Raw genomic sequence first — 26,330 nt, 5'->3', positions numbered from 1 at the left:
CATCTGCTTTTGTAATTGAATGTGTTCCTAAAGATGGGTCAGCTAACTAAAACAAAATCCCACCAGAAAAAAAAATGTGCTAATGCCTCTCCCCCCCAACCAATTTATAACTTCCTAATTAGCCTGCCTCATTTACAACTTGGAAAATTAATTTTAGATGCCCTCCCCCCCCCAACCCAAGTCATCATTAATAGAAAGACAGCAACAGGGAGTGAAATAGAAATGTTTATAAAGCTCCCTTTTAAATTGACTGTGATAAGTGAAGTAGCGATGTATTACCATCCGGATTCTGGAGTTCTCTTTGAGAAGGTTAACCACAGCCAACACTCAAAAGAAGGCATTTATCTTAGTGGGAGCCACCTTTCAGCCCTCTTTTGTTTTATTCCATAGAGAATTTTTTTCCCAGGGTGGCTAAAACCATTTTTTTGGTGTTTTATTAGCTATATCTTGACTACCTCCTACAAACTGAATGACAGTTTAGGGTTATTAAATGTGTCCATGCACATATTTTTATCCATTGTTAGCCCTGACTAAATGCACGCAAGGGCACAGAATTGCCCCCTGTTTCACTCCATTGTTGCCCATATTTGTTAAAGAAATTATTCCCCTTGACATTTGTTTAGGCTGCACTTTGATAAAATGCTGTCCATGGTCCGCTTTCTTAGCTTGGCATTTAGCAGGCTGTTATAGATTTATTTCTCTTCGCATTATCTTATCTTCCTTCCTAGCGTATTTGGGCTCCCTTTTTATATTTTAAGCTGAATTTTGGGGCATAGACAGATCACCTTAGTAGTTGTGCACTGGAACATTGCAGTTTCTAAAGATAAGGTGGCAAGCCTTTGGCATATCCTCAACCTCACTAACTCTAAAGATGAGTATGTATGTTCTCTCTGCATTGTCTGTGAATAAGCAAAGAGGGCAGATGAAGTGCTGAACGCGATTTCAGGCTCATGGGACACTTTCTTCAGGTCGACGGGACAGTAACAATTTCTGAAGTGATGTCCATCTGGCCTTGGATCTAGAAGGTGATTCACCTGCTGGGGAAAAGAATGAGGATTTTTCTTTGTGTTTCCAATTTATATCCAAGTGCCCTGTCCCTGGTATTCTTTTGACACGGCACCTCTTTTATTTTCCCAATATGGGAAAGGCTGGATCAAAATTCCCTGTTGGAAAAAGAAAAAGCAGGAAGATTCGATTTATGTTTCTTAATTTATTCCAGTGTTTGCCATTTTCTCAAAATAGACCTCTGTGTTTTTTCAGTAAAGTCTTCATCATTAGGTGCTCTAGGTATGTATCAGCAAAGTGGCTTATGGGAATTGTAAAGGTGTAGAATCTGATGTTCAGAAATCCTCACCCTAAAAACAAACAAACAAAAAAAAAAACCACCCTGACTTTTAAAGCAGAGTTAATGAAAGTCCCTAACCGCAGAATTAGCTCTCAGTGATCTAAATTATTAGTTAAAATGTATCATCTTGATAAAGAGTTTTTAAAATTCATTTTATAAAGCTTGTTGCTTAAAAAAATTAATGTATTGATTCTGCCACCCTAGAATTAAGAGTTTGCTCTACCTGGCATTCCTGTAGAAATAGGTAATGGCCAGACATAGCTTTAAAAGCATCATAAATTCTTTCTAAGTGTGAAATGATCATCTTTGTCTAGTTTTATATACTTTTATTACCTTCTGGCAATTACTCTTTGTTTTAAATAGACTAAAATTATTAAATGTAGAGTTCAATCAAGGTATTTTAGGGTAAATTTTCATTAATAACAGTCAATATTTAAATGAGGGTTTCAAAATAGATGTAGCCCTTCTTACACTAATTTTATACAGAGTTCTATCATTCTAAGTAGATTTGTTACTTATAAATAGATTTGTTACCCAAAAGCAGACAAAATAAAACAAAATAAAAAGGACACTGAGGAAAAGATTATGAAGAACAAAATTGATTCTTTTATATTTATATTAATATTGATGAGTGTTTTTAAATGTACTTTTATAAAAATGATTTAAATGTAACTAGATTTGGGGCTGTATTTAGTGATAACATCTGTAAAGAGTTAGGAATTGATATGTTTTTATATGATCAATAAAAATTTGATATTAGAAATTAATGTATTGGAACTTTTGATAGTATTATAACAGGGGAAATATATGTTAAATTCTGAAAATATTAAATTATGGGATTATAGGGCAAAAGGAATTTAGAAGGCACAATCTTGTAAGTTTCATTTACAATTTTTTAGACTTTACTCTTAGGATACTTTGTGGAAGGGAAGAATAATGCAAAAAGGTACATACAGAAAAAGAATTACAAATAGCCTATTCATTTTACCACTATGAGATAATGACTGTTAGCATTTTCTTCCTGTTTTTGTTTTTCCTGGGAATAGAATTTTATGTTTTGGGATCTTATTGTGTAGATATTTGCATGTGAAGAACTGTGAAGGGCCTGAGGTTTCCCCTATGGTATGCTAACAGGTCAGCCTGGTTCAGTGTCATGGATTCAGGCAGCAAACCAGAGACTTTTAGGTCAGAGACAAAGGACTTTATTGCTCAAGGTGCAGACAGCAACATCAGCACATTTATATCAATTCTCCTTTCCCCAAGTTCCATGAAAACAAGGCAGATGGGCCAGATGAATAGCTACACCTGCAGTGGGTTGCATTAAAGGAGGGCAACCCTGAGCTTAGGGAGCCCAAACCTTTTATAATAGGCAGTAACATGCCTGCCCTTTGCTCTGGAAGGAGACACTATTATACAGGGCTGTAAGCATGGCTAGTCTTTGATCCTAACAGAGACACTCCCTCTATCTTCCAAGGCTATTTGTTATACAAACATCCTTTAAAAAAATGTGAGAAAAGAAGATAGTGCCTATGCTCATAAAGAGTGTGCAAAAATACGAGACTCATGGAGAATTGTCTCTCACCAAACATAACTGTTTTCACATATTATATTATTTTTTTATCAACCTTTTACATGGCTGCATATAGCTGTAAAGAGTGAGTCATGGGGATGTAGCATAATTTGCTATCAACTCCCAATTTTCCCAATTATTTTTAAGTTTTTTTCCATTGAAAAATTTCACTTGGACATTTTCATTTGGGGCAGAGTGTGCTAAAATATTGCAATCACCTTGGGTGTGTTGTAGCTAAGTTGGAGTAGAGATTTGAAGTCCATGCAGACTCTTCAGCTTGGCCTTATGTATAAATATGCATTGGCCATCAACAACAAGCATGTCTATTGTCTTAGGATGCTACCCAGAAAGAGACTGGCTGTGTAAAGCTAGATATTAATGCTGCTATTCGTAGTCCAGCCTGCACTGGTTTTCTTCTGGAAAGTGGAGATATCTCCTGACATTTCTTTTTTTTAAAATATATTTTATTGATTGTTTACAGAGAGGAAGGGAGAGGGATAGAGAGTTAGAAACATTGATGAGAGAGAAACATCGATCAGCTGCCTCCTGCACGCCCCCACCTGGGGATGTGCCCACAACCAAGGTACATGGCCTTGACTGGAATCAAACCTGGGACCTTTCAGTCTGCAGGCCGACGCTATATCCACTGAGCCAAACCAGTTAGGGCTCTCTCCTGACATTTCTGCTGCTCACAAATCTGATTGAGCCTCAGTCAGCAGCTTCTACTGCCTGGCATTAGTGGGGCCCAGAAAAGTCCATACAGATCCCTGCAGTGAACAGGGGTGGGGGAGACCTGAGATCTAAATAATGACCATATTGTCCAGTCATCTGGGGAGGGTCTGGTCTGGTGGTGGGGATTAAAGAAAGGCAAAACAGGTTTTAGTCCTGGGACTTGTGTGCAAAAAAAGTACCCAATATTGAGGCTTTCCTGGGATTGTGGGGTCTTCTCAATTATCTAAACAATGGCTGAAGTGACACAATGGCTGGGACAAGACTTCCCTCAGTGGAAAGGAGCACTCAATAAAACACACCAGGTGAACCATTTCCTAGTTAATAATGGTTCCAGAAAATTCCAGATTAAAATCTGCTATAGATATTGCAATAAAATTGGACTGTTAAAATTAGAGGAGTCAACTTTTAACACTTTTCTGAGTAAGCAGTGACCAGAGAGTAGTCAGGAGTCAACTCATTGTCATTATTTTTACATGAGAAGAGTTGTACATGGTGTCGTCAACGTTTTTGAGAAGTATAAAGTGAACTTTTCTATTGCTTGAGCAAACATTTTAGACACCTACTATGTGCTCAGTGTTCTGCCAGAAGCTGGAGAACTAGTGCTGCCTAAGACCAAGAAGCTTCCCCTTTCATGGAGTGTCAAGTAGAGAAAAATCATCAATATCTAAGATCCTTTCTAATAGTGAAGAGTTGTATGAAATAAAACAAAAAATGCCAGGGTAATGTAGCCGGCCAGAGGCTTGGGCACCAGGTGCCAGGTGGAGAGGCACTGCCAAGGAGAGCAGCTGGAGATGGCTTGTCTGAAGTGGATACATTGGAGCTGAGACCTGAAGGATAGGGAGCTGCGAGGTGAGGCCATTCCAGCCAGGGGCAATGGCAAGACAAAGCTTATGAGGTGAGAACAAGTGTAACATTTTCAAGGATTAGAAAAGAGTTCAGGAACAAAGTGTGCTGGAGCCTAATGATTGAGGAGGGAGAAATGGAAAAAGATGACCTCACAGAGGTGGTTAGGGCCAGTTGGTGTAACGAGTTGCAGGCATCAGTAAAGGCTCTGGGTTTGAAGTCTAAAGAGTGATGCAATGGATTTTTCATGCAATCCGGACTTAGAATGTATTCATGCAATCCGGACTTAGAATGTATTTAAAGGTTACCGGGCCTCTGTCTGTACCAGGGAGACTAGTGAATGAGCATTGTGAATAGATGCTGGTGGTTGGGGAACATTTCCTAGCAGTAGATTAGTTTAGATAAGGAATGTATGAGGTTGTTGATTGGCTCTGGGTAGAGAAGGGAGGAAAGGAATCAAGGACGACTTTAGGTTTGGGGTTTGGGCTACTTGATAGATGGTGCTGTGATTACTGAGATATGGAATCCCGAGGAAGAAATGATTTTTGGTGGAATGGCAAGAAAGCCTCACTAATTGCATTGAAAATGGGAAGGGAACCCTAGTAAATATCTCTGCCTGCCTTCAAAAGGAAAGCTTACAGGAAAAAATTATACTTGATATTGAAGTTGCTGCCCAATTTTGTCCAGTTGTCTTAGAACATTACCTGGCTAATGGATGGATGGATGGATGGATGGATGGATGGATGGATGGATGGATAGGTAGATGGATGGATGGATGGATGGATGGAAGGAAGGATGGACAGGCATATCGATGAATGACTTGATGGATAGATGCGTAGATGGATGAAGGGGTTTTAAAAGCAAATGTTCATGTGGACTCCCTCCATTTCTTATATGCCGCTTTATCTTGTGAAGCCATTGAAAGTCACCTCTTAGAGGATACAGTGTGTGGGTCTCAGGGATTCTGACCCACACAACTTTGTCTATTCTGAGAGTCAAGGAGGTAGTTTGTCTTAAGCATTATCCATAATTCCTTCTCATTGAGACAATACTCCGTGGCTCATTTCAGTTATAAATGACAAATGGTGTTTTTTCCCCCACTTTATACACATCATCACAATAATTTTTATTTTACCAGACAGGAAGCTCTGCTTGCAGCAATCAGTGAGAAAGATGCAAACATCGCCCTGCTGGAACTGTCCGCCTCCAAAAAGAAAAAGACGCAGGAAGAAGTGATGGCCCTCAAGCGGGAGAAAGACCGACTGGTGCACCAGCTAAAGCAGCAGGTGGGGCCTCCTGCCCGTCAGGTGTGTTTTGCTGGGTTTGGGCCGTTGGGTGCTTCCTGTGGGTTTAGCAGCTCTTCATTTTCCCATGTCCATCCTGCAGGCTCCAGCAGCTGAAAGCAGGTAGGAGTGAAATGACCTGAGTTGTCACTGGAACACCATTTTACTGCTTCTCTGTGTGGGCTGCATGTGCCTGGGCTTGTGTGGTTTGCAACCAGCGCTGTTTTCCTTTCTTTTGTGTTAGCCTCATCTCCCCAGAAATAGCTCTCAGCTCTCTTCCTTCCAGTGGACTTTGTGTGACTTCTGACTAAATCCTAGGAACTACTAATTAAATTCTGGGCACATTCTCTCCCATTGGACCCGTTATCTTCTGTCTTGCTCACTCTCTGGGCCTATAAATAACTTCCCTCATCCAGTTCTTTAGATTTCTTTCTCACCAGACTTCCAGCTTTGGCTCTTTAACTGTTTTCTCCTGGACCTTTTGGCCGAGGGACATCTCCCAGCCCCTGGCACCGCCAGGCTATGCTTGGAGCCCTCCCGGACCATTATTTAGTCTAATTTTTTTTATCACCTGTTTACCTCATTATCCTGATTTTCCTCCTCACTAGGCCACTGTACTTCTTCTGAGGGAAAAGGAAGGAGGGTCAAAGTCCTAATTTGTGCAAACAATGTTATTTGCTTTCTGGAGGGTCTTCTGGAAGTGGCTTCATTGGAAATAATTGTACCTGAAGCATATTGCAAAGTCATCCCTGAAATCTTCAGGCATTATTTCTCCTCTCTATATAACTTGGGAGCTTTTGGAAGCAATGGTTCAAATGTTCACTCAGATCCTAGCTTCATTATGAAACCTAGCAACTATTATGGCTCAATGCTCTGTGGTCTCACAAGGTGGCTGCCACATCTTAGCTCAGGCCCCATGTGGCTCTGAAATTCTCTAAATGCCACATGGTACCACGCGGAGTGTGTCCACATTGATTTCAGCCCCCAGGACTGGCCCGCTGCCTGCTAGGCTGATCTGGGCTGAGCACAAGGTGCAAGGTGAATGGAAGGGAAGCCCAAAGGCATAAGTCCCTTCTCCTCACAATTCGGCCAACCCTTCCTCCTCAGGAAGGAAAAGGCATCCTTTGGCCCTCAACCAGAGGCCATTTCTCATGGGGCTGCCTTGCTGAAAGAGAGGGACCACCACCATGCCTGGGCACCTTCTCCTGCAGAGGGAGGGTCCCAGGCACTGCCAGTCATGGGGGTCATTCCACAGAGCGGCATGCCTTGCTAGCGCTGGCCCCGGGGCTCGGGGGCCGCTTCCATCTGACCTCTTGTTTGGGGCTGTGCATCTTCTACTCTGGGGTTTTCACCCACTTGGCCACAGAAAGTCAAGATGAGCCTCCTTCTTTAATTTCTCCTAGTTCCTTCCCCGTGCGCCCTGCACCCTCCCCTCCTGCACCTAACCATTGTAGCTTTCTCCCACAGGTTTATAGACCTAGGAAACAGCCCCTGAGCTCGAATATACCATGCACTTGTGATGCTTGCTACAGCCCAGATATTACGGCCAAGTACCACGGGTCCAGCTACGATGCACACATGATCCAAAGGTCTCAGGTCAGTCAGTGGCTAAGGAGACACTTGCCCCCGCCATGGAGGGTGGGGGTGCGTGAGAGCTACATCCTATCTTGACCTTCACCTCTTCTGGTGATTTCCAGGACTTGGTAGCCATAAAGTCTGGAACCATAAATGATAGCATTATGTGTTAATTTGTAATGCAATTTCATTTATTACACATTTGCCTAGGGTTCCAGACTTGGTGAGTCCCCTACAGGGCCAGCCCCTCTGAAATGGTCCTGCATCGCTGCAGAGCCCAGGCTGCCAGAGGCCTCCTGTCAGGCATAGCGGACGAGGTTTTTCTTTCTGTCTCTTAGATCCTTTGCCCCCCACATACCCCCGTGCTTTTCCCAATAAGGATTTTTTTTAAGGCTCCTTTTTTTCTTGCTCAGTATCATGGAAATGCATGATTCTGAGTGTAGGATTCCAGGAAGGGTTGAGTGTAGGCCTTCAGCGTGCTCCTGGGAAACCGCACAAAGCCCTCATTCTTCACGACAGGCTTGGTTTGGGGTGTTGTGGGGCACACTTGGGAAACCCCAGCCATGCAGAATTAGGCTCCTGCCTGGGCCGAGGCAGGTCTGAAAGGCTGTTGTGGGAGAAGAGGCAGCAAAGGAGGAGGATGGGCTCCTCGGTGATGTCGGTTTGAAACCCTCCCCCACCCTCCCCGCCACAGAGCAAGGAAGGGCACATCAGTGATTGTGTTCTTGTAAATGGTCATGATTCTAAGAATAATGATCCATTTGCGTATGAAGCACCCTCTTTTTACTGAGTGTTTACTCGATGCCAGGATGTGTCCGGTGTCCAGAGGATGCTGTCCTACCATCCGCTCAGTAGCCCTGTGGTGTGGGTACCAGGATTACATCCCTTTTCTAGGAGCATAACTGAGACTCCGAGTGTGGAAGAACCAGCCCAGGACACACAGCTTTAAGCAATAGCGCTCGGGTTTGGGGTGGCCCACCTGAGTCCGTCCACGCATGCCCCACCAGGTTCAGGAAAGAGTTCAGAGTGACAAGCAGAAGGGTAGAGCAGAAAGTGTGAGGTCCCCTTACCTTTGTAAACCTGAATTTAGATGCCCAGATCCCCACTTAAGAATGTTCTCCAGCCATTCACCAAGAGTGGGTTCTGCCCAGAGCTCTTAGACTTAGGCTCTTTAATCACATCAGTAATTACTAATACTTTTGGCTCTTACCATGCTCCAGGTATGGATCTGAGAGCTTTGCATACATACACTCATGAGCTCCCAACACAACTGAAGGACTGATGCTCTCACCGAGAAGGGACCAGAGGTCCAAAGAGGTCGGGTGCCATGCTCAGGCTTTACAGCTGGGCACACTGTGATGCTTGAAGAGACCCTTGCCACACAACCATAAATGGATCTTGCAGGTGCTATCTGGAGTGAATCTCGCTTCTAGCTCTTGTTACCTGAGCAATCCTGGCAAGATACTAAACCTCCCTGAACTTCAGTTTTCTCATCTGTAAACTGGGCTAATAACCTAATGCAATGGGTTGTTGTGAGATGTAATGAATATAGAAGTGCTTTGTGTATGACTAGCACATAATAGGTGCTGCTTATTTGTGAGGTGTTCTTGCTATTAATACTGCTAATAATAATTGATTTTATCACTACCAACCCTCAGAGGCAGCTTGGTTTTGACCTCATTATCGCTGCTTTTTACATGCCTGGGAGTCACCACTCATAGAGCACAGTTAGGAGAATATACTGTGGAACTGTGGGAGAAAGAGCATACAGGTGTCCTCCCATCCCTCAAATCCAGGCACTTGGGGAGCGGTGTGCAGGCAAGTCAGGAATTCTAGACCTCAGCTTCCGGCCTGCACTGAACAAGCTTATTATTAAATTTACTTGATTTGTGTATCCAGCCCACATAGACATCAATAAGAGAGGGCGTCTCTGGGAGGGAAGGTCCCAAACCTCAGTTATCATCACCTGTGTGACTGGCTTGAGTGAGCAGAGCTGTTTTAGGCGCCCAGGCTAACAGGAGAGAAAGCCATGGATGTGGGTATTCATCTGCCTGATGTTCTGCAAGCATGCTGAGGCAGACTGGGTCACGAGAGGTGTCACCCTCTTCAGACTGCCTTTTGAGCTTGTTTCATCTCATGCAGGTCTCTACACTGCCCATGGCATTCCCAGTGACTGGACATGAGTAGCTCATACAATAATCCCCATAGTTATTGCACTTTGCCAAGCACATAGTAGGATTTGAAACTATTTATTGTGTGAATGAATGCCCACATGCCAGGTTCTATGTCAAGTGCTTTATGTATATGTAAGTTTACAAACATTATCTCACATTTTCCTCATAGTCAACCAACCGATGTATTGCATACCTACATGTGCCAGGTCTGTGCCAGGTGCTGGGGATTCATCCCCATAGATATTTTACCTGCCCCAATGAGAAAAGCATCACCCTCGTTTTTGAGTTGATCAAATTAAGGCTCTGAGAGACCAGCTGACTCAACTACCATCATACCACTCATACGTAGCAGTGCAGAGTTGTGCCCCACTGCTGTAGGAGTGCCAATACTTTGCTTTTAGCTGGCTAAATACTACCTCCCTATGGCATCACTGTGAGCCATGGATTAGCCCCCTCACAGAAGCCATCAGAGGAGCCTATTTCCAATGCATCAGCCTGTGCCTCCCAAGCTGCCCAGGGGCACGAGGATGAGCAGAGGTGGGTAGCTGCAGCTATTCATTACGGGTGTTTTCTGTGTTAACATGCTAGGCATTTCTGGAATACCTCAGTGACAAAATAAAGTCCCCGTTCTCATGGAGTTTCATTTTTAATGGGTGGTGGGGAGAAAAGCAATAAATCATGACCATAATTAACAAGTATATCATATGATAGAAAAAGAAGAGTATAGACCAGTATAAGGGAGAACAGGCATTCCAGAATAGGACCGATGGGCTGGTGACACTGTAAAATAGGGTAGACAGGGTGAGCCTCCTTGGGAAGGAGTCATTTGAGCAAAGACATGAAGTGGGTGAGAGAGTGAGCCCTAGGGGAAGAGTGTTCTGGCAGAGAGAACAGCCAGTGCAAAATCTTCTAAGCATGGTATATTTTGGAGCAGATAATTTCTGCAGTTAGAAAGCAGAATTCACCAGCCATGCAGCCTTAGAACAGGGGGGGTCTCTTTTGGGTACCACTCAGAGTGCCCTGTTTAAGGCTGTCCAACTGAGCCTACTCTCCAAATCCCCCAGCTCTGGCCTCCAAGGAATCCCAGAGCTTTCCTTGCATTTTAAAAAACATTGCCACACCCTGGCTGGTGTGGCTCAGTTGGTTGGAAAGTCCTCCTGTACACCAAAATGTCACGGTTTGATTCATGTGGGTTTGATCCCAGGTTGGAATGTGTGCAGAAGGCAGCCAATCGATGTTTCTCTCTCACATCAATGTATCATGTTCCTCTCTATCTCTCTCTCCTTCCCTTCCTGTCTCTCTAAAATCAATAAAAAGGGCATATCTTCAGGTGAAGATTAAAATAATAATAATAATAAAATAATAATAATAATAATAACAATAATAATAGTAATAATAAGCACTGCCACTTTCTTTGGAGCCACAAAGAGCTAAAGCCAGAGTGTCTTGTCACACTGCTGAGATTTTCAAATAGAGTAGGAACAGGCCCTAGGACAAAACGCCCTCCTGGACTTTCTGGCAGTCTCAACAACACACCGCTGGATTCCACAATCCTGCACGCCGTGTGCTGTAGGAGGCAGGCAGGTGGACAGTACTGGCCCTGGCCTACTCAGGTGATGGTTGTGCCTTGGAGAAATGCAACCAGCCTCCAGGACAAGCCGGAGGCTCTCAGACCTCACTCCACAGAAGCATGATCTTATCTAAATATACATTTTATGATACTCATCACCCTCTAGCCCTCACGTCTGAAAAACCTTCCCTGGCTTGCTTCGCTGTTGGGATAAAGGCAAATTCAGACCCATGGGCTCTCTGCTTGGCACATGTGATTCCCTCTGCCTGGCATACATTTCCTTCATTTTCTCACCTAGTCAATGCCCCCTCATCTTCTCAATCTCAGCTCAACATCACTTTTCCAGGGAAGCCTTCTGGGACTTTCTCAATTGGGTCAAACCCCCACTGGGGCACTCCTATAGCATATGTACATCACTTAGTTACACTGCAATAGAAACAATTTTGCATTTGTCTTTGTGAGTACTTAAGTAGTAATTATTCACCCTGCTAGTTTATGAGCTTCATGAGGACCCATGACTTTTTCTGCTGACCATTTATCCGCAGGCCTAGCACAATTGCTAGCATATAGTGGGCATTTAGCAATTATTTGTGAAATGTATAAATCAATGAATGAATGAATGAATTTCCAGGGCAGCTTATTTTTTAAAAAAGAGACATCATTGATCAATTATGGCTTTTAACAAGAGTTAACTGCATAATTCTTCTTATCCCAGTATTCTAGGCAGACACCACCACCAACCTATAGGAGTCGTAGGAGAGATGAGACCCGTTTGCCAAATGATGACCACAGAATGGTGCGTGTCCTTTCTTACCATGTCGCAAGACACTTTACAGCAACACCTTTTTTCATATGAATTATTTGCAATCATGACCATTTTCAACCTTTTCTCTTAATTTCTTCATCATATTCTAGTTCAAATCCTCTCCAATTTGGGGGGTTCTTCTTGACTAAACTGTCAGTGAGTTTCCGGATATGGCAGAGATTACTTTTATAAAGAAAGCCCTTCCATCTTATCCCTGAAAACTGAGCATCTCATAAATCAGTTTGCCTAGAAATACCTGCACTCAGTTAAGCATCTGTCAGGAGAGCCAGAGAAGGTGATATGAAATGAGCTCAGAAATTCCAACTATGCCTAACAACAAAAGAATCTTTATGATACTCTTCACGTGTTGACGCCAACGTCAGTTGTGGGCTGAGCACAGTGGAAAGGTAAGAGAGCAGTACAGGTTAACTTTCGGTTACGTGTTGCATAAAAAAAGATAAAGCATTAATCATAGTTTCTTGTAGACAGATAAGACTATCTGTTCTCTTCTTCCCAATCCCATTTCTTCATAAGCACACACCTCTGATGCTTTTACTCCACCTTTTTCTAAAAAAAAAAAAAAAAAAATCTGGCTTCCAGATTTTTGCAGTTTTTGGAGAGGGTCTCAATTGAGAATGAGTGAAGTTTTTTGTTTGTTTGCGTTCTTGCTCTAGGGAGAGTAGTTCTAAAAATATTATTAAAAATTACCATCTTTCCTTCTTTTGTGTCTTGGATCCAATCCCTCCAGCTCTTCCTCCACCCTTGAAGAAAGGACTGACATCAAAATAATTAATTCTGAAATCATTGCATTTTCCTGCTGCTAAAGGGTTTTTGAAGAAAGCTTAAAACTAAATCTTACCCCCTAAGCCTTATTCCCAAATGCTCCCCTGTGTGTGGAAGGAGTGATACGCACATCCTTGATGAAAATGCCTTTTTAAAATGAGGGCCAGACACTGTTGTTTAGTTCAAATTAGAACCAGCTTATTTCTCAGAACTGGTTAGAATACTTTTGTGATCAGAGATAAATTGTACTTCTTTTCTTTTTCCTTCCCTGCCAGCTTTGGGCATTGCGTTTGGCTACCAGTAAATACGCTGGTCAGTTGGTAGCAGGAAAGTGTTAAGACCGGGAGACTAGGCCACTGGTTCTCTATGTTTCCCCCCAGAGTTTTCAGAGGAAAAAAAAAATAATCCTATGTCCAGGTCAACATTCTGGAGGCTATGCCAGGTCTGCGTAGTGAAATCTATTTGGGTAGTCTCCTACCCCCCCTGCCCCCCCCCCACCACCACCAAGTTGTCCAGAGGTCATAGGACTGGCTCCAAGAATTATCCAGACAGGTGTGGCCAAGAAAAGGAGAAGGCAGAGCTGACCCTGAAAGTGCTCACGACAGCTGGTGGTTAAGGGTGTGATCCTAGTCAAAACTGGATCTTGGCAGAGGTAGAACCATCCTGTCAGGGGAGGTGGGAAGCTCCCCAGTGGGATGGTTGGTCAGGCATTTCTTTCCCCCTCTACTGGAGGCCACACTACGTTGTGCTTCCTATTGACAGGCCCATGGCATTGTATGCAGATGACTTTGAATTTCGCTGATAGTCAGGGGGTGAGCACAATTAAACAGCAGTGGAGGAGCTCCATGCAGTAGGGTTCCCATAGCCTCGTGTTGTCCTTGGATGAGCTCCAGAAAAGCTTGATTTGATCCCAGCATTGTAATGCATCGCAGACTTGCCCAGATCGAATTGCTGAAATGCAAATGCATTGGTTTTCACTGCAGACTCACTTTGGGTTAAGCTTTTCATGTCCCACTGGTAAAATCTAGCCACATCTCTATTTATCATTGCCTTCAATGCCAAGGATATTTACAGTATGTTGTAGAGAATCCCCTTTGCAAACAGAAATACTTACATCTCTCCTGGGCAGGCCAGGGACAGGGCTTTCTCATGGAGGTAAAGGTACTCTGTGCTACTGAAAACAATGTCCTCCGAGTGTCCGAGTCCTTGGTCAGGACCCTTGTCTGCTCTCTTAGCTTGGGGATACTCCTTACTTACTCCAGGCTGCTCGTGCCTCAACCCTGCTGCTCAGGGAATCCATTCAGTTGTCTAGTTGCTCCATAAAATAATACGCAAAGATCTCAGAGGCAGAGTATTTTCTCTGCAATTCCATGTTTCCCAAATCCCTTTAGGAGTGCTTCTTCCCAAAACATCAGGCTGACCCCGATGGACTACTTTCTGAGTCTATCAATCGAATGAAGCCATGTTTTAAAACCTACCATTGTTCTCTTCCCTGAGCACCTTTGGTGGGGCTGTGCTGGGCACTCTTGGCTATAGAAGGAGGTATTGGCTTTGCTCTTGAGCCTTGAGTTTTTATCATTTCTCCCACCGGTAAAAGACAGTTCACGAAACAGAAGACTGCTGTTTGGGGATTGCAGAAATGTTACCAGCTTTCAGAAGTCTTTGCATCGCAGGGGTCAGGGAATGCTTCATACAGAAGTAGATATTCTTAAGAATTTTACGATTGGCAATCCATAGCCTATCTTTTTGTGGAACTGTGATACTTTCTCTTAAGTTTTCAAGAACCCTAGCATAAATGGTGCTAGTTTTAGAAGAACTTACTCTTTGCTTTTCAAGCATACCATTTTAAGTGAAAATGTTGGAAAGACCAACTTTACCATTGTGCTGTCCTGCTTTCAGAACTGCAGGAAAAGGAGAGGTGGGTCTGACTTTTAAGCTACAGCGCGACTTGCCAACTTCGCTTCGGTGATTTGAGGCGCCCCCACAGCATCCAGCAGTTGGCAGAACACATCGGAATAGCAGGCTTAGCTGAAGGTGACCAAAACAGAGAAGGGCGTACAAGTGCCAAGAAGATCTCTCATGCGCTGTCTCTCTTTCTCTCTCTCTCTCTTTTTTTTATTCAAATTTCACATCTGTGCTCTATTTTTAAACATTTATTCTTTAAGTGATAACGCATGTTTTACCAGGCCTCTTATTGGATTAGACATGTTTGAAATCCCCTCCACTTTAACCTGTTCATGACTGCCTCCGAGAACATTCAGATCTACCGCCAAAGCAGAGTGTCTATGGGGAAGGTTCCCAAGCTGTCCACCACCAGAGCCATCTCATTCTGGAAAGAGAGGGACCCCACTGTTGCACAGGGTAGATTTGGGGGATCTTAGCTAGGCATAGCTTCATGAGAACAAGTGTGGGTGTAACATGTCCAGTGTTCTTGCTCCTCGTGATAGCTTTGCTACTCATATTTTAGAGTGGGAGGGACTAACAATTTTTTAAACTCTTACTGCATACCTGACCACAGGTAGGGATTTTAAATATATTATCTCAATCCTAGCATCTCTGTAAACTAGATGTAATTAATCCCATTTCAGAGTTGAGGAAACTGAGGTCCAGGAATTGATACCACAGCCAGTGAGGGGGGGGTCTCACTCCAAGGCTCTCCCATGCTCTTCTCAGCAGATGCCCCCAAGTTGGGGCAATACCTTGTTCAGGTCATAGCCCCAATGAAATGGGGCTAAAAGGTAGCATAAGAAGAAGGCTTTATTCTGTGATCCTGAGCACCACTCCCAGCCCCTCCCCAGGGCCCCGAGGCTCCTGCCATGACCTGAGGTCACATGTGCAGGCTGGGGAGAGAGACTTATCTCTTCCTGCATCGCCAGGCATTCCAGCTGCCTTGGGGAGAAGGGCTGGGAGCTGATCCGCGTGCTGCATTTCCTGTTTTCCAGCATGAAATGTTGGCACTTGCTTCTTGGAACCTTTGTATTTCATTCTCAAGATATCTGCTTGAAAGTCATTTTTCCCTTTAGTTTTCCATCTTCTTCTTCATCATTGAACATATAAAAACAGGTTTCTCCTGATCCATTTCTTTCTCTCCCTCCTTTCTTTCCTCTCATCATATAATTAAAAGTCCTTCCAGGCTGTCTTCACCTTATCATTTCAAATGAATTGAAAAAAGATCCGACTTCCTGCCCTTGTGTCTTCCTAATGCTGAATTTCAAAATGAAAGAAAAGTCCTTTTCCCCCTCCCTCCTCACTTCATCCTGGCCCTTGAATAGCTGTGTTCAAATCAGAGTGATTTTGTTGTTGATCAGCAGAGTTGCAAACCCAGTTCGCCCTTTCCAGCTTCACAATTCTCTCTCTCTCTCTCTCTCTCTCTCTCTCTCTCTCTCGCTCTCGCTCTCGCTCTCGCTCTCTCTCCAAGTAATAATTTAACAGGAAAAGGATTTTTCATTAGAGGAAGATAGTTCTCAAACACAGAATTTAACATTGCCAGTAGTTTATCTTCTTTTCTTTTCTTTTTCTTTTTTGGTTCTTCCTCACCCAAGGATATTTTTCCACTGATTTTTAGGGCGAGTGGAAGAGAGGGAAAGACAGAGAAAAACATCCATGTGAGAGAGATACATCGATTGGTTGTCTCCTGCACGCACTCTGACCAGGGCCAGGGAGGAGCCTGCAACCAACATATGTGCCCTTGACTGGAGTTGAACCCAGGACCCTTTGGTCCACAGGCCAATGCTCTATCCACTGAGCCAAACCAGCTAGGGCAAGTCTTTCTTTACTCTTACTCAGATCCATTTTTCTTTTGGGGAAGATGCCACTTTTTTTTTTTTTTCATCTCTGTGACATGCTAACGGCATAGTTAAAAGTTCCAGAATTTCCCATGTTTACTCTTGTTTTATTTTTTTAATTCAACCCATAATAATGAACTATATTAAAAAAATAAGAAGGACTGGCCCTAGTGGATAGAGCGTAGGCCTGCAGACTGAAAGGTCCCAGGTTCGATTCCGGTCAAGGGCATGTACCTTGGTTGTGGGCACATCCCCAGAAGGAGGTGTGCAGGAGGCAGCTGATCGATGTTTCTCTCTCATCGATGTTTCTAACTCTCTATCCCTCTCCCTTCCTCTCTGTAAAGAAATCAATAAAATATATTAAAATAAATAAATAAATAAGAAGGACTTAATTTTAACCATCCTTATTATGTAAATGATAGTTTTTCATAATTGAAAGCATATAAATAAATGATTTATTATAAAAATAATATGTGTTCATTAAAGAAACATCGGAAAATGTAAATAAAACACTAAAATCCCCCATATTCCCGCCACTCAGAAGTAACTGTCATTAAGATTTATAGTTTCCTACATTCCGTTGTCTATATACATATTTACACAAAGACATGACATACTGCATAATAAAGATTTTTTAGCCTTATAAACATTTAATGTGGTGTGCATTTTCCCACATCCTTAAAAGTCTTCAAAAATATATATCTTGGTTGTATGACTTCCATCATTGCCATAATTAATTTTATCATTCTTCTCTTTGTTGTGATTTCAGTTAATTCCTAGTTTTTCACCTTTATAATCACATTTGATAAACATCTCAGTACATAAATATTTTTTTCATTATTGTTCTTACGATTAATGCCCCAGAGTTTAAATATTGGAGTTCTGGGCATTTTGAGGATTTTAGAGAACTAAGAAATAGCTCTCTCCTACAAAGTGCTTGACATTTGTAAGTTTTTACATAAATGCCACCTATTTGTGTTAAGTTCATTGAAGCTACAGTCTGATAACATGCCACTCAGATTTGGGGCAGAGTATTACTACAGGGAATGTAAATGGTCAGTAAGCTGAGAGAGCAGAAGGCAGAGGAGATTTTTACAACTCCTTAGGGGAGTAGGCATGGGAAAACAGGAGCAGTCCATTCTGCAAATCTTTATTGAGCACATACTATGTGCCATCTACTGTCTGGACACTGGGGACAAAGCAATGAACATATCCCTGTCCCAAGGGAGCATGTGTTCTATGAGGGACGTGTGAGAAACAATGACATCAAATACCTGGTGTGATGGATGGCAATCATTTGTGTGAGGGGAAATTTAAACGGTCTGTGAGGTGTCTTGGAAGTAATTGTGAATAGGGTGTCCCTGGGACTCCCCCTGAGAAAGGGACATGTGAGCAAAGACTTGCCGGGGTGAGCCTGGGGGAGCATTGTGTGGGAAGGGAGTCCTTGTGAGGACAGACCAGCCAGGAGAGCTGTCATCTGTCCTCGGGTCCCAGTCCCAAGTGCAGTTGCTGAGCTGACAAGGTGGGGGAGCCAGAACCCCACAACACCAATGTTTAGATGCGAGTATTAAAAAAATAAAATAAACACACAAGGACCAAAACCCCACTCTCTTATCTCTGCCCTGATAGGCCATTGGGAAATGCCTGTTCGGACACAGCTAGCAAATCTATATTCGGGTGATCTTTGACACAGTCTGGGAACGGAATTGTGCAAAGAGGTTACAAGTTCAGACTGGACAGAGAGGCTGTCATTTCAGAAAACAATGAAAATCGACTGAACACAAACGGCAACTCAGAAGGTTTCAGTCCAGGGTGGTTCTTACGCCCAGAAACCTCCGATCCACTGATCATCTCGAGGCTGCTTTATTTCCTCTCTCTCATGCTCCAGCACTCCTAACATTACAAACCCAGCTCAGAAGCCAGCCAGACACCCTATTGCTTCGGGCTGTATTGGCTGTGCCAAAGCCCTTTTGGGTGCCAGGGGAGGAAGCAGGTGTGGGGGCCACAGGGCCGGGCAGAGTTTCTCTTGTCCGTCTTTGGTGTGGGGGCCCGATGCTCTGCGGTCTGACACAGCAGCCATGTAGAAAGTAGGATGTTAAACGTTAAACAAAACAAGGCAGCCCGCCTCGGCAGGGACGCCCGTGCAGGCAGTAAAAGGTGCAGGGTCTGAGAATGGATCTGGGGGTCAGAGTTCCAGCTCAACTCTGACCCCAAAACACTAAGAAACCTTGGGTATCTCGTTTGGCTTCTCTCTCACAGACTCAGTTTCCCCATTTGTAAAATGAAGGAAGTGGACTAAGAATTCTAAGCTCCTTTAGTTTTCATAGTCACAGACTATTCCAGCATATTCACAAGTAGTATGTTGAGGACTTGATCTACACACCAAGGACTTTGAGGATGCTCAAGCAAATGGCAGTATTTGCTTTCATGGAGCCTGCCATTGAGTAGAGGGGTGCATTGTTCAATAAGACATTAACACAGCTATCATTTCTTGAAAAAATTATATTCTAAGCACAATTTTATAGTTTGGTTGTTTTATTACAATCCTCACAAACCAAGTCACAGAGCTGGTGAGTGGTCGAGAAAGATGCTCAGTGCATCTGCCTGTAGGAGTCACACTCTGAGCCCCTTTGTTTTCCCATTGCAATGAAGTTGCCATCTTTCCCGCCAGGGAGTATCTGAGAATTCTAGATTGTAAAGGCGACAGGGAGGAAGGAAGGCTCTGAAGTTTGCTCAAGTAATGAATCCTGACCGATCTCCACTTATTAGTATATGATGGTGGCTGGTCAATATGCCTTCCTGTAAAATGGGTATGTTGTTTTCTACCTGACTCACAGAAAAGCATTATCATGAAGGTATCTACCCTGAGGGCTGCACAAATGTGCAGGAGGTTGACCTCAGTTCTGAGGTGCAAGGACAGGGCCATCTTATTGTTCCCCACAGGGTAGCACTGTGCTTTGAGGAGTGATGGTCCCAAACTGTCTCTGGTGACAATCCATTGACACAAACCTGCTCTACAGGACTTGTTCCCCAGACCAAAGAAGAAAGAACTTGAGTGGCAATGTTCATAAACAGGCCCCCCTCTGCTGCTTCTCTGGGAGCCAGACCCTGATTTATCCTTGGAGAAAAATAAATAGTGAAGAAGGTACAAACATTGCCTTGAAAGAACCCAGTTCAGAGTGGGTTCAGAAAGCTTCCTTCCAGGAAAGGAGCGTCCAGACCTCCCAGCCCCAGTCTTGCTTGTCCAGACTCCTGGGGGGTCTGCTGGGGCCAGGGTCTTCTGAGGCTTCCCAGATGAGGCCGGGCTTTCAGGGAGAGCTGCGTTCCTGAGCCTTCCCGTGATGCAATCCTCGGTGAGGCAGGGAAACGAAAAGCTGATATTTTGGAGGGGAAGAGCCATCTCCAGGGGACTATTTTTTATGAACCAAAGACACTTAAGTGTTGCTGATTTATCTTAATAGCAGATACTCTGAGCAAAAGTCCCAGTTGCCTCTTTGTGCTTTTGGCAAGGATGGATGAGAAATGGGGTGGAGGAGACCCAATCAGAGCTGGCTAGCCCAAAGTTCAGGAGTCTTACTCTTCCTCGCTCCAAATATGTAACGTAGACTTGTTTCCAAAGCTTTTCAAGTTGCAGGTGGACACCCAGCTTTGGCAAGAGGCAGAGAGGCTTCCATCACCAGTTCTGCAGCTTCCAGAACAGTTATCTTGGGCGGGAGGGGAGAAACGCCTGCATCTCCCTTGGGTGGTTAGCTCTTTAAGCTCAGTCACCACATTCTGGTTGTGAGGGTGCTGTTTCTGTGTCAAGAAACCTTCTTTTGTCCCGTGAAGAGCCCTCCTGCTTGTCACACACATGATTGGGACTCTCCAAAGACACCTCTCCTCCTAGGTCCGGGCTGGAATGAGACCACACTGAACCCAGCGCCTTAGAAGTTGGAATATAAATTATGTCAAGGCCGTGTTCCGTGTTGTGACATTTGCTAATCCTTATTAGATATGGATAAATTCGCATGGCTTAATTTGGCATGTTGACCACTTCTTCAGATTGTCTTTGGGGACTGGAACGGAAATGCACAACTTTCCTGTAATTTTTCTTTTATTTCTTGAGAATGGGACATCATTTTTTATTGTTAGCTGGTGGAAACTTTGGTGAATCGTGGCCAACTGTGGCTCACCCCCACAGGAAGAAAACATGACTTTAGCTGAGAACATATTCTTTGAAACAAACCAGAATATTTGATTTTTGAAATATCTTCCCACTTAAAAAAAAAAAAAAACAACAAAAAACAGGCTGTCCAACAAATATTAATGTTCTGAGCAAGACCAAGAGAATTGAGGAAGTCGAAAGCTAGAATTTCTCTCTGAGGAAAATTTTAGAGTGATGTGTGATGCTTTAGTTTAATAATAACTCCACTGAGCATGAAAGAGTCAGCGAGGATTCAGGTACAGCCCCAAGCATTCACTGAGCATCCTTCTCAATCTTGGTCCTCCTTCCTCCAAGCGGAAGGAGCTAGGTGTTGGCTAGAAGTCAGGCATTCCACATTCCGTTCCTGGGTCACCCACATCCACATCCACATGACCTTGGGCACATCCTGTCCTTTTACTTCCATTTCTGGAATTTAGTCCAAAAATCTTCTTGACTATAGGTTCTCTCTCTCTCTCTTTTTTCCCCCTGCCAAACAGTTTTTCCTTGAAAATCATTGTCTTGTCTTTTCAATTGCTTGGGTTGAAAACTATTGTCCTGTTCTCCATTCTTTTTTCAGCCTCCCACACAGTTTGGTTGTCAGTCATGCATGCCCAGTAGTCATCTTTAGGGGACTCGAATCTTGTCAAGTTTGTCAAGTCTGATCAGGTGAGGGGTTATTAATCAGTTGTGTTATAGCCGCAAAATTATTTAAGTGAGATTCAAGTTCTGGTCATAATTGCAGGTTTGCATTAACAGGTCTGTTTTGCAATTTTATGAGCAGGAATCCTCTTGGGCAGATCCACCATTACTTCTCCGTGAGGTTCGGGCAGGTGATTTTTCATCTCTGGGGTGGTTTTCAGAAGAGTGCTCATATAAAAAGCCCAGTTCTCTCCTCTTAGCCACACCCAATGTTCAGCTTCTGCCGAGACCAGGGCTCCAAATCATCTCCCCTGTCTCCTTATGAAATTCTGTTGAAAAACGTTAGTCCCTGTGCACTGCTCACGAAAGCCAAATTACTTTTGGAATGTTCCGTGGAACTCTGGGAATCCAGATAGGGATCAAGGAAGCAGCCCAGCATCTGCTCAGTCTGTTGATTGATTTGTAGGACATTATTCTCCTTACCTTGGACCAGCTGAAGTTAAGTCTTGAGTATCACTTCTAGTGTTCATTTGTTGATTCATTTGTTTGTTTGTTTAATTATTATATTTTGTTTTCTGTGGATCTCAGAGACTGCAAAGGAAAGTTCTGGGAATGCAGGGGTCTTTTCCTCCAGGTAAAGCAATATCCTCCTGGTGGATTGCCAGGTGTGAGGGTGTTTCTCAGACCTTTCACACTGCTGAAATCACAAAGAAAGAGCTTCTGGAACAAACCAACCAAAAACCACACACTCATTCAGGGACAGAGCTGGTCTGTCTCATGCTGGTTTTCATACCCACCTCACCACGATCTTTATAGGCATGAAAGGTTCCCAGTGCTGAGGAGGAAGAGAGAAAATGTGAAAAGGAGGTAGAAGGGATCCTTTTCTGATCAGCAAGGGCTACTGAGAGGGGAGGGTGAGAAACAGGGACCCTTTCTCCGCTTTAGTGATCCCCAGCACGGAACTCCAAAAGGCTTAGTGCTATGCCTCATCCATTCAGAGAGGAAGAAGGAAGGTTGCAAATGAGTGTGTGTGTGTGTGGGGGGGGGGGGGGGGGGGGGAGGAAAGAATAGTAAAGAGGATAGAGATTATTATTTTAACTTCCAGTTCTCTCTAGTGTTTCTGGCTATCCCATGGCAAAATTCTCAAAAGCAATTTACATGTATCTTAATTTTCAAAATAATTATATCAACTGCAGCTAAAACTGGCTGTGTTTTGAATGGCCTGGTGTGCTTCTTCCCCACCTTCATTAAATACCAACTCCAGGGCCAGCCTTTCCACCTATATGTTCAGAATCTCAGGGGAGAAACACCAAAAGTCAATGGATCTGATTGATAGCCCAGAATTTTGGAGGCTTTGATCTAATGTAGGAAGTGATCAACCTCCAAAGGTGGAAATCATTGTGTCACCAAATGCCTGCTCTCTCTCTATATATATGTAGACAGCCTTGCAATTCAGAAATGTCAACTGGAAATAAATAGCAAGAATTGGGGTGTCTTTGGGCTGCAATTGTGCCAAGAAAAGGTGGTCACAGGACCATGTAGCAGGGTGAGGGCTGGAGTAGAGATAAGCCTGTCAGCACAGGGCACACAATGATAACGGGTAAGAGAGACCGTTGGTCCACAGACCCTGTTGAGCACCAAGAGGGTCTGAGCCCTGGTCCAGGCATTCCAGGGCTGTAAAAAGGAATCAGAAGCCACAGACTGTGCTCAGGTACCTAGAGCACCTCCCTGGATATCCAGCAGCCTGCAGGTGCCCTGTGCACAAAACCAGAGAGGTTGAAGAATAGTTTGCTGGTCGTTAAACAGCTGGTAAGTGGCCTAACTTTGACCATTTGACCCGGGCCCTCTGATCCCACTTCTAGTTTTCCTCACTCTCCAGGACACTTTCAGTTATGGAATTTATCTTAATGGGATCCATTTTGAGCCCAGCTGTGATGGACGCTGTAGGGCCTGGTTTAGTAGGGAGGGATGCTTTCTGGCTAGGATAGAGATGGATCTGTGTGCACATGGGGTTACAGACCGGCCATGTTTGGGGAGAGTTTTTATGAAGGAGGCTGGAAGGAGGTAGATTGTTCAGAAGGAAAGGTAGAGGTTGGCCTTGCCTGGCGACTGAACTGTTTCTCTCTGACACACAAGACCGTGGGGAGCCACTGTGTATTCAGGGGGAGTATGATATGAAAACTGTCAACACGAAGCACGTTAGAACCAACCTGTTTTATGAATGACAAAATGGCTTCTGAGATTTGGTGGCTAGGTCATTTCTGCGCGTGCAGCTTGCCCTGGGTCGGCTGAGTCGTGGGCACCTCTTAGGGCTTGTTCTTGTTTTCTGCATATTTAAGAGTAGTTGGTCAGGGATGATCTAAGCCTTTCATTAATGCACCTCCACCCCGGCCATACTGAGGATGAAATAACAGCTTCCTTCAATTATACAGTCTGTGAGACATGGGGATCTGCCGTCTTTCCTCTGTAGCCCGAATTTCAAATAGTGCCCTGAAAGCTTCAGGAACTGAGAAGTCCTTTGGGCCATTAATGTCAAAATCCCAGAACTAAAGGCCCTATTTGCTACCAGTTTCCAACTCATATCTGCTCCTAAATAATCATTATGGTGCATTATTCTTTTAATGGGTTATTTCCGAGAGAGAGAGAGAGAGAGAGAGAGAGAGAGAGAGAGAGAGAGAGAGAGACTATTTGATTTTGGGTGCTATTTTCTATTTTCTTATTTTGTGGAGTAGGCCTGAAATGTCCCCAGGCACATGCTGTTTCTGAGCCATAATTATGCTTTTAACCTACTCCTTTATGTCTGGGTCCTTAATGTCCAAACTCCTATATAATTACCAAGTTCAGTGTGTGGGAATGAGACAAATATTTTTTGCATGACTTTAGCCTATACATTACTGCAAACACTGTATTATTACAAGATATTTCCTGAACTTGAAGCTGTACTATTAACTCTCCCAACTTGAAAAGACCCAGCAAAGAGATACTCCCAATCTTTGGCCCATGATGCAAAACTCAGATGGACAGTGACTTGATCCAGCTGAGGGCCCTGAGGCTCCTGGGGGAGGACTTGAATTTGGCACCAGTGTATTGGTTCTGAGCCTGACAGGGACTTGGGAGCCTCTCCGTTTCCATCCAGCTGTGGTGCACAGCCACAGCCACGGCTCTCACTGCCGTGTGAGGTACTCGCATCCCTCAGTATTTGAAAGGGCCCAGGTTTGTTAACTGCCTCTTCTGGAGGAAGAAGTTACTGTGTTAGCTCGCTAGGCTAGAGAGAGATTGTTGATGCTGGTTGTTCAGAGTACCAAGGACTTTAGGGGATCAAGCTGGAGGGAGGAGAGCTGTGGCCTTAAAGCAGGGTTCGTTTAATCCTGGGCTGCTGCAGGTCAACATGAAAGACCGCGGGCGTCCAAGCACCCTAAGGCCAGTCTCAGGAGTCTCTGCCCTGAACTGAAAGGATTTCAACACCATTTCCTTCTAATTTCAAAATAACCTGTAGCTCAGAATTTTTATATATGGAGCCAAGAACATTTTTAGTGTTTTGTTATTATTTCCTTTTCTTGACTATTCAAGAAATGTGGAAGGGAATAAAGGAGAATGTAAATTCCATGAAATCCAGTCACCCAGCAATAACCATCAACATTTTGTGTTTATCTTTCTGGGTCTTTCTCACATATTTACGTATGCATGTATACATACGTGTGTGTGTGTGTGTGTGTGTGTGTATGCAGATATTTATATATAGATATTTATGTTATTTTGTATGAACATGTTGTTTTACTATCATCTACTACTTCCAGGAATTATATGTGATACTTTTTCCTACTAATAAATATAAATATCCATCACTCTTTCTTTAAGATTTTTTTAATTGATTTTTTTTTTTTTTTGAGAGAGAGAGAGAGGGAGAGAGAGAAAAATATCGATGTTAGAGTGAAACATCGATCTGCTGCCTCCTGCACACCCCCTACTGGAGATTGTGCTCACAACCTGGGCATGTGCCCTGACTGGGAATCAAACTGTCAGCCTTTCTGGTCGATGCCCAACCGACTGAGCCACCCGGCCAGAACAGAATATCTATCACTCTCAAATGGCTTCTGGGGATTTTATTTATATGAATAATGGATATTTAGTAACTTATTAAATAAATCCAGATGTATGAACATTTTATTTACTTCTCATTAATTGCTACTGGGATCGGTATCCCAGTGAATATCTTTTTATCTTTTTCATCCCTGTGTACCTGTCCAGCTTTCTTTTCAGGAGGAGATTGCTGGACCCCAGGGCGTGCATAGTTTGAATTTTAGTACATAATGCCAAATTGCCCTTGAGAAAACTTATTCCAGTTCACAATCCTGCCAACAGGATGAAAGCACCTGAAGAATAGGGAAATTAACTTTCCATTTTCTTAGCTTTTCTGAATTTTACCTGCCTCCGGAACTTTGTCTCTAAATGTCTAAATGACAAGTGCGTTCATGAAGTTGCAATAAAGTCAGCAGTTGCCGAGATCCTCTATTTGTTCACTAAAATGAAGCAATGCTGAACTCACTTCGTTTTTCATAAGGTTAATGTAGGACAGGGCAGGGGATGGCGGCGGAGGCATAGGCACCAGCGCTTCAGTGAGGCATCTGACACAACAAACTCACACACACACGGATTTTTTATTCGTTTATCTTTTTACCAAACAGAGAAATTAGGACTGAATGGTGGTTCAGCAAGATGGGTTTATAGTGGATTGAACACCTCCATCCCAGCAGGTTGAAGAGGGAATCCTGTCACCTCTTGGGGAGGTTGCCAGAGGCACTGTGTTCTGTCCTTCCAAAATGAGCACAGACCCGATTACAGTTGAACACACAGATGTTAGCGGTGCCGACCCCAGGGCAGTAGAAAATCTGTGTAGAACTTTTGGCTCCCCTATAAACTTAGCCTCATCTGTCCCTCAGTATCCACAGGGAATTGGTACCAGGACCCCCACAAATAACAAGACGCAAGAATGCTGAAGTCCCTTGTATAAAATGGTGTAGAGAAGGATGCATACAGCTGACC

General features: G+C 43.7%; 1 protein-coding gene across 1 annotated transcript in view; it reads left to right on the top strand.

The window, feature by feature from the left end:
* The window catches only part of ERC2 (ELKS/RAB6-interacting/CAST family member 2), an 877,079-nt gene that overhangs the window by 656,581 nt on the left and 194,168 nt on the right, over positions 1-26,330 (top strand). The window contains exon 15 of the mRNA XM_028152806.2: positions 5,629-5,776. Coding sequence (XP_028008607.1) covers positions 5,629-5,776 — 148 coding nt within the window. The remainder of the gene's footprint in view (positions 1-5,628; positions 5,777-26,330) is intronic.

This window comes from Eptesicus fuscus, chromosome 18 (assembly GCF_027574615.1).
Source record: "Eptesicus fuscus isolate TK198812 chromosome 18, DD_ASM_mEF_20220401, whole genome shotgun sequence".
In the NCBI taxonomy this organism is placed as follows: domain Eukaryota; kingdom Metazoa; phylum Chordata; class Mammalia; order Chiroptera; family Vespertilionidae; genus Eptesicus; species Eptesicus fuscus.
Note: the sequence above shows the minus strand (reverse complement) of the source record. Positions and strands in the feature narration are given on the sequence as shown.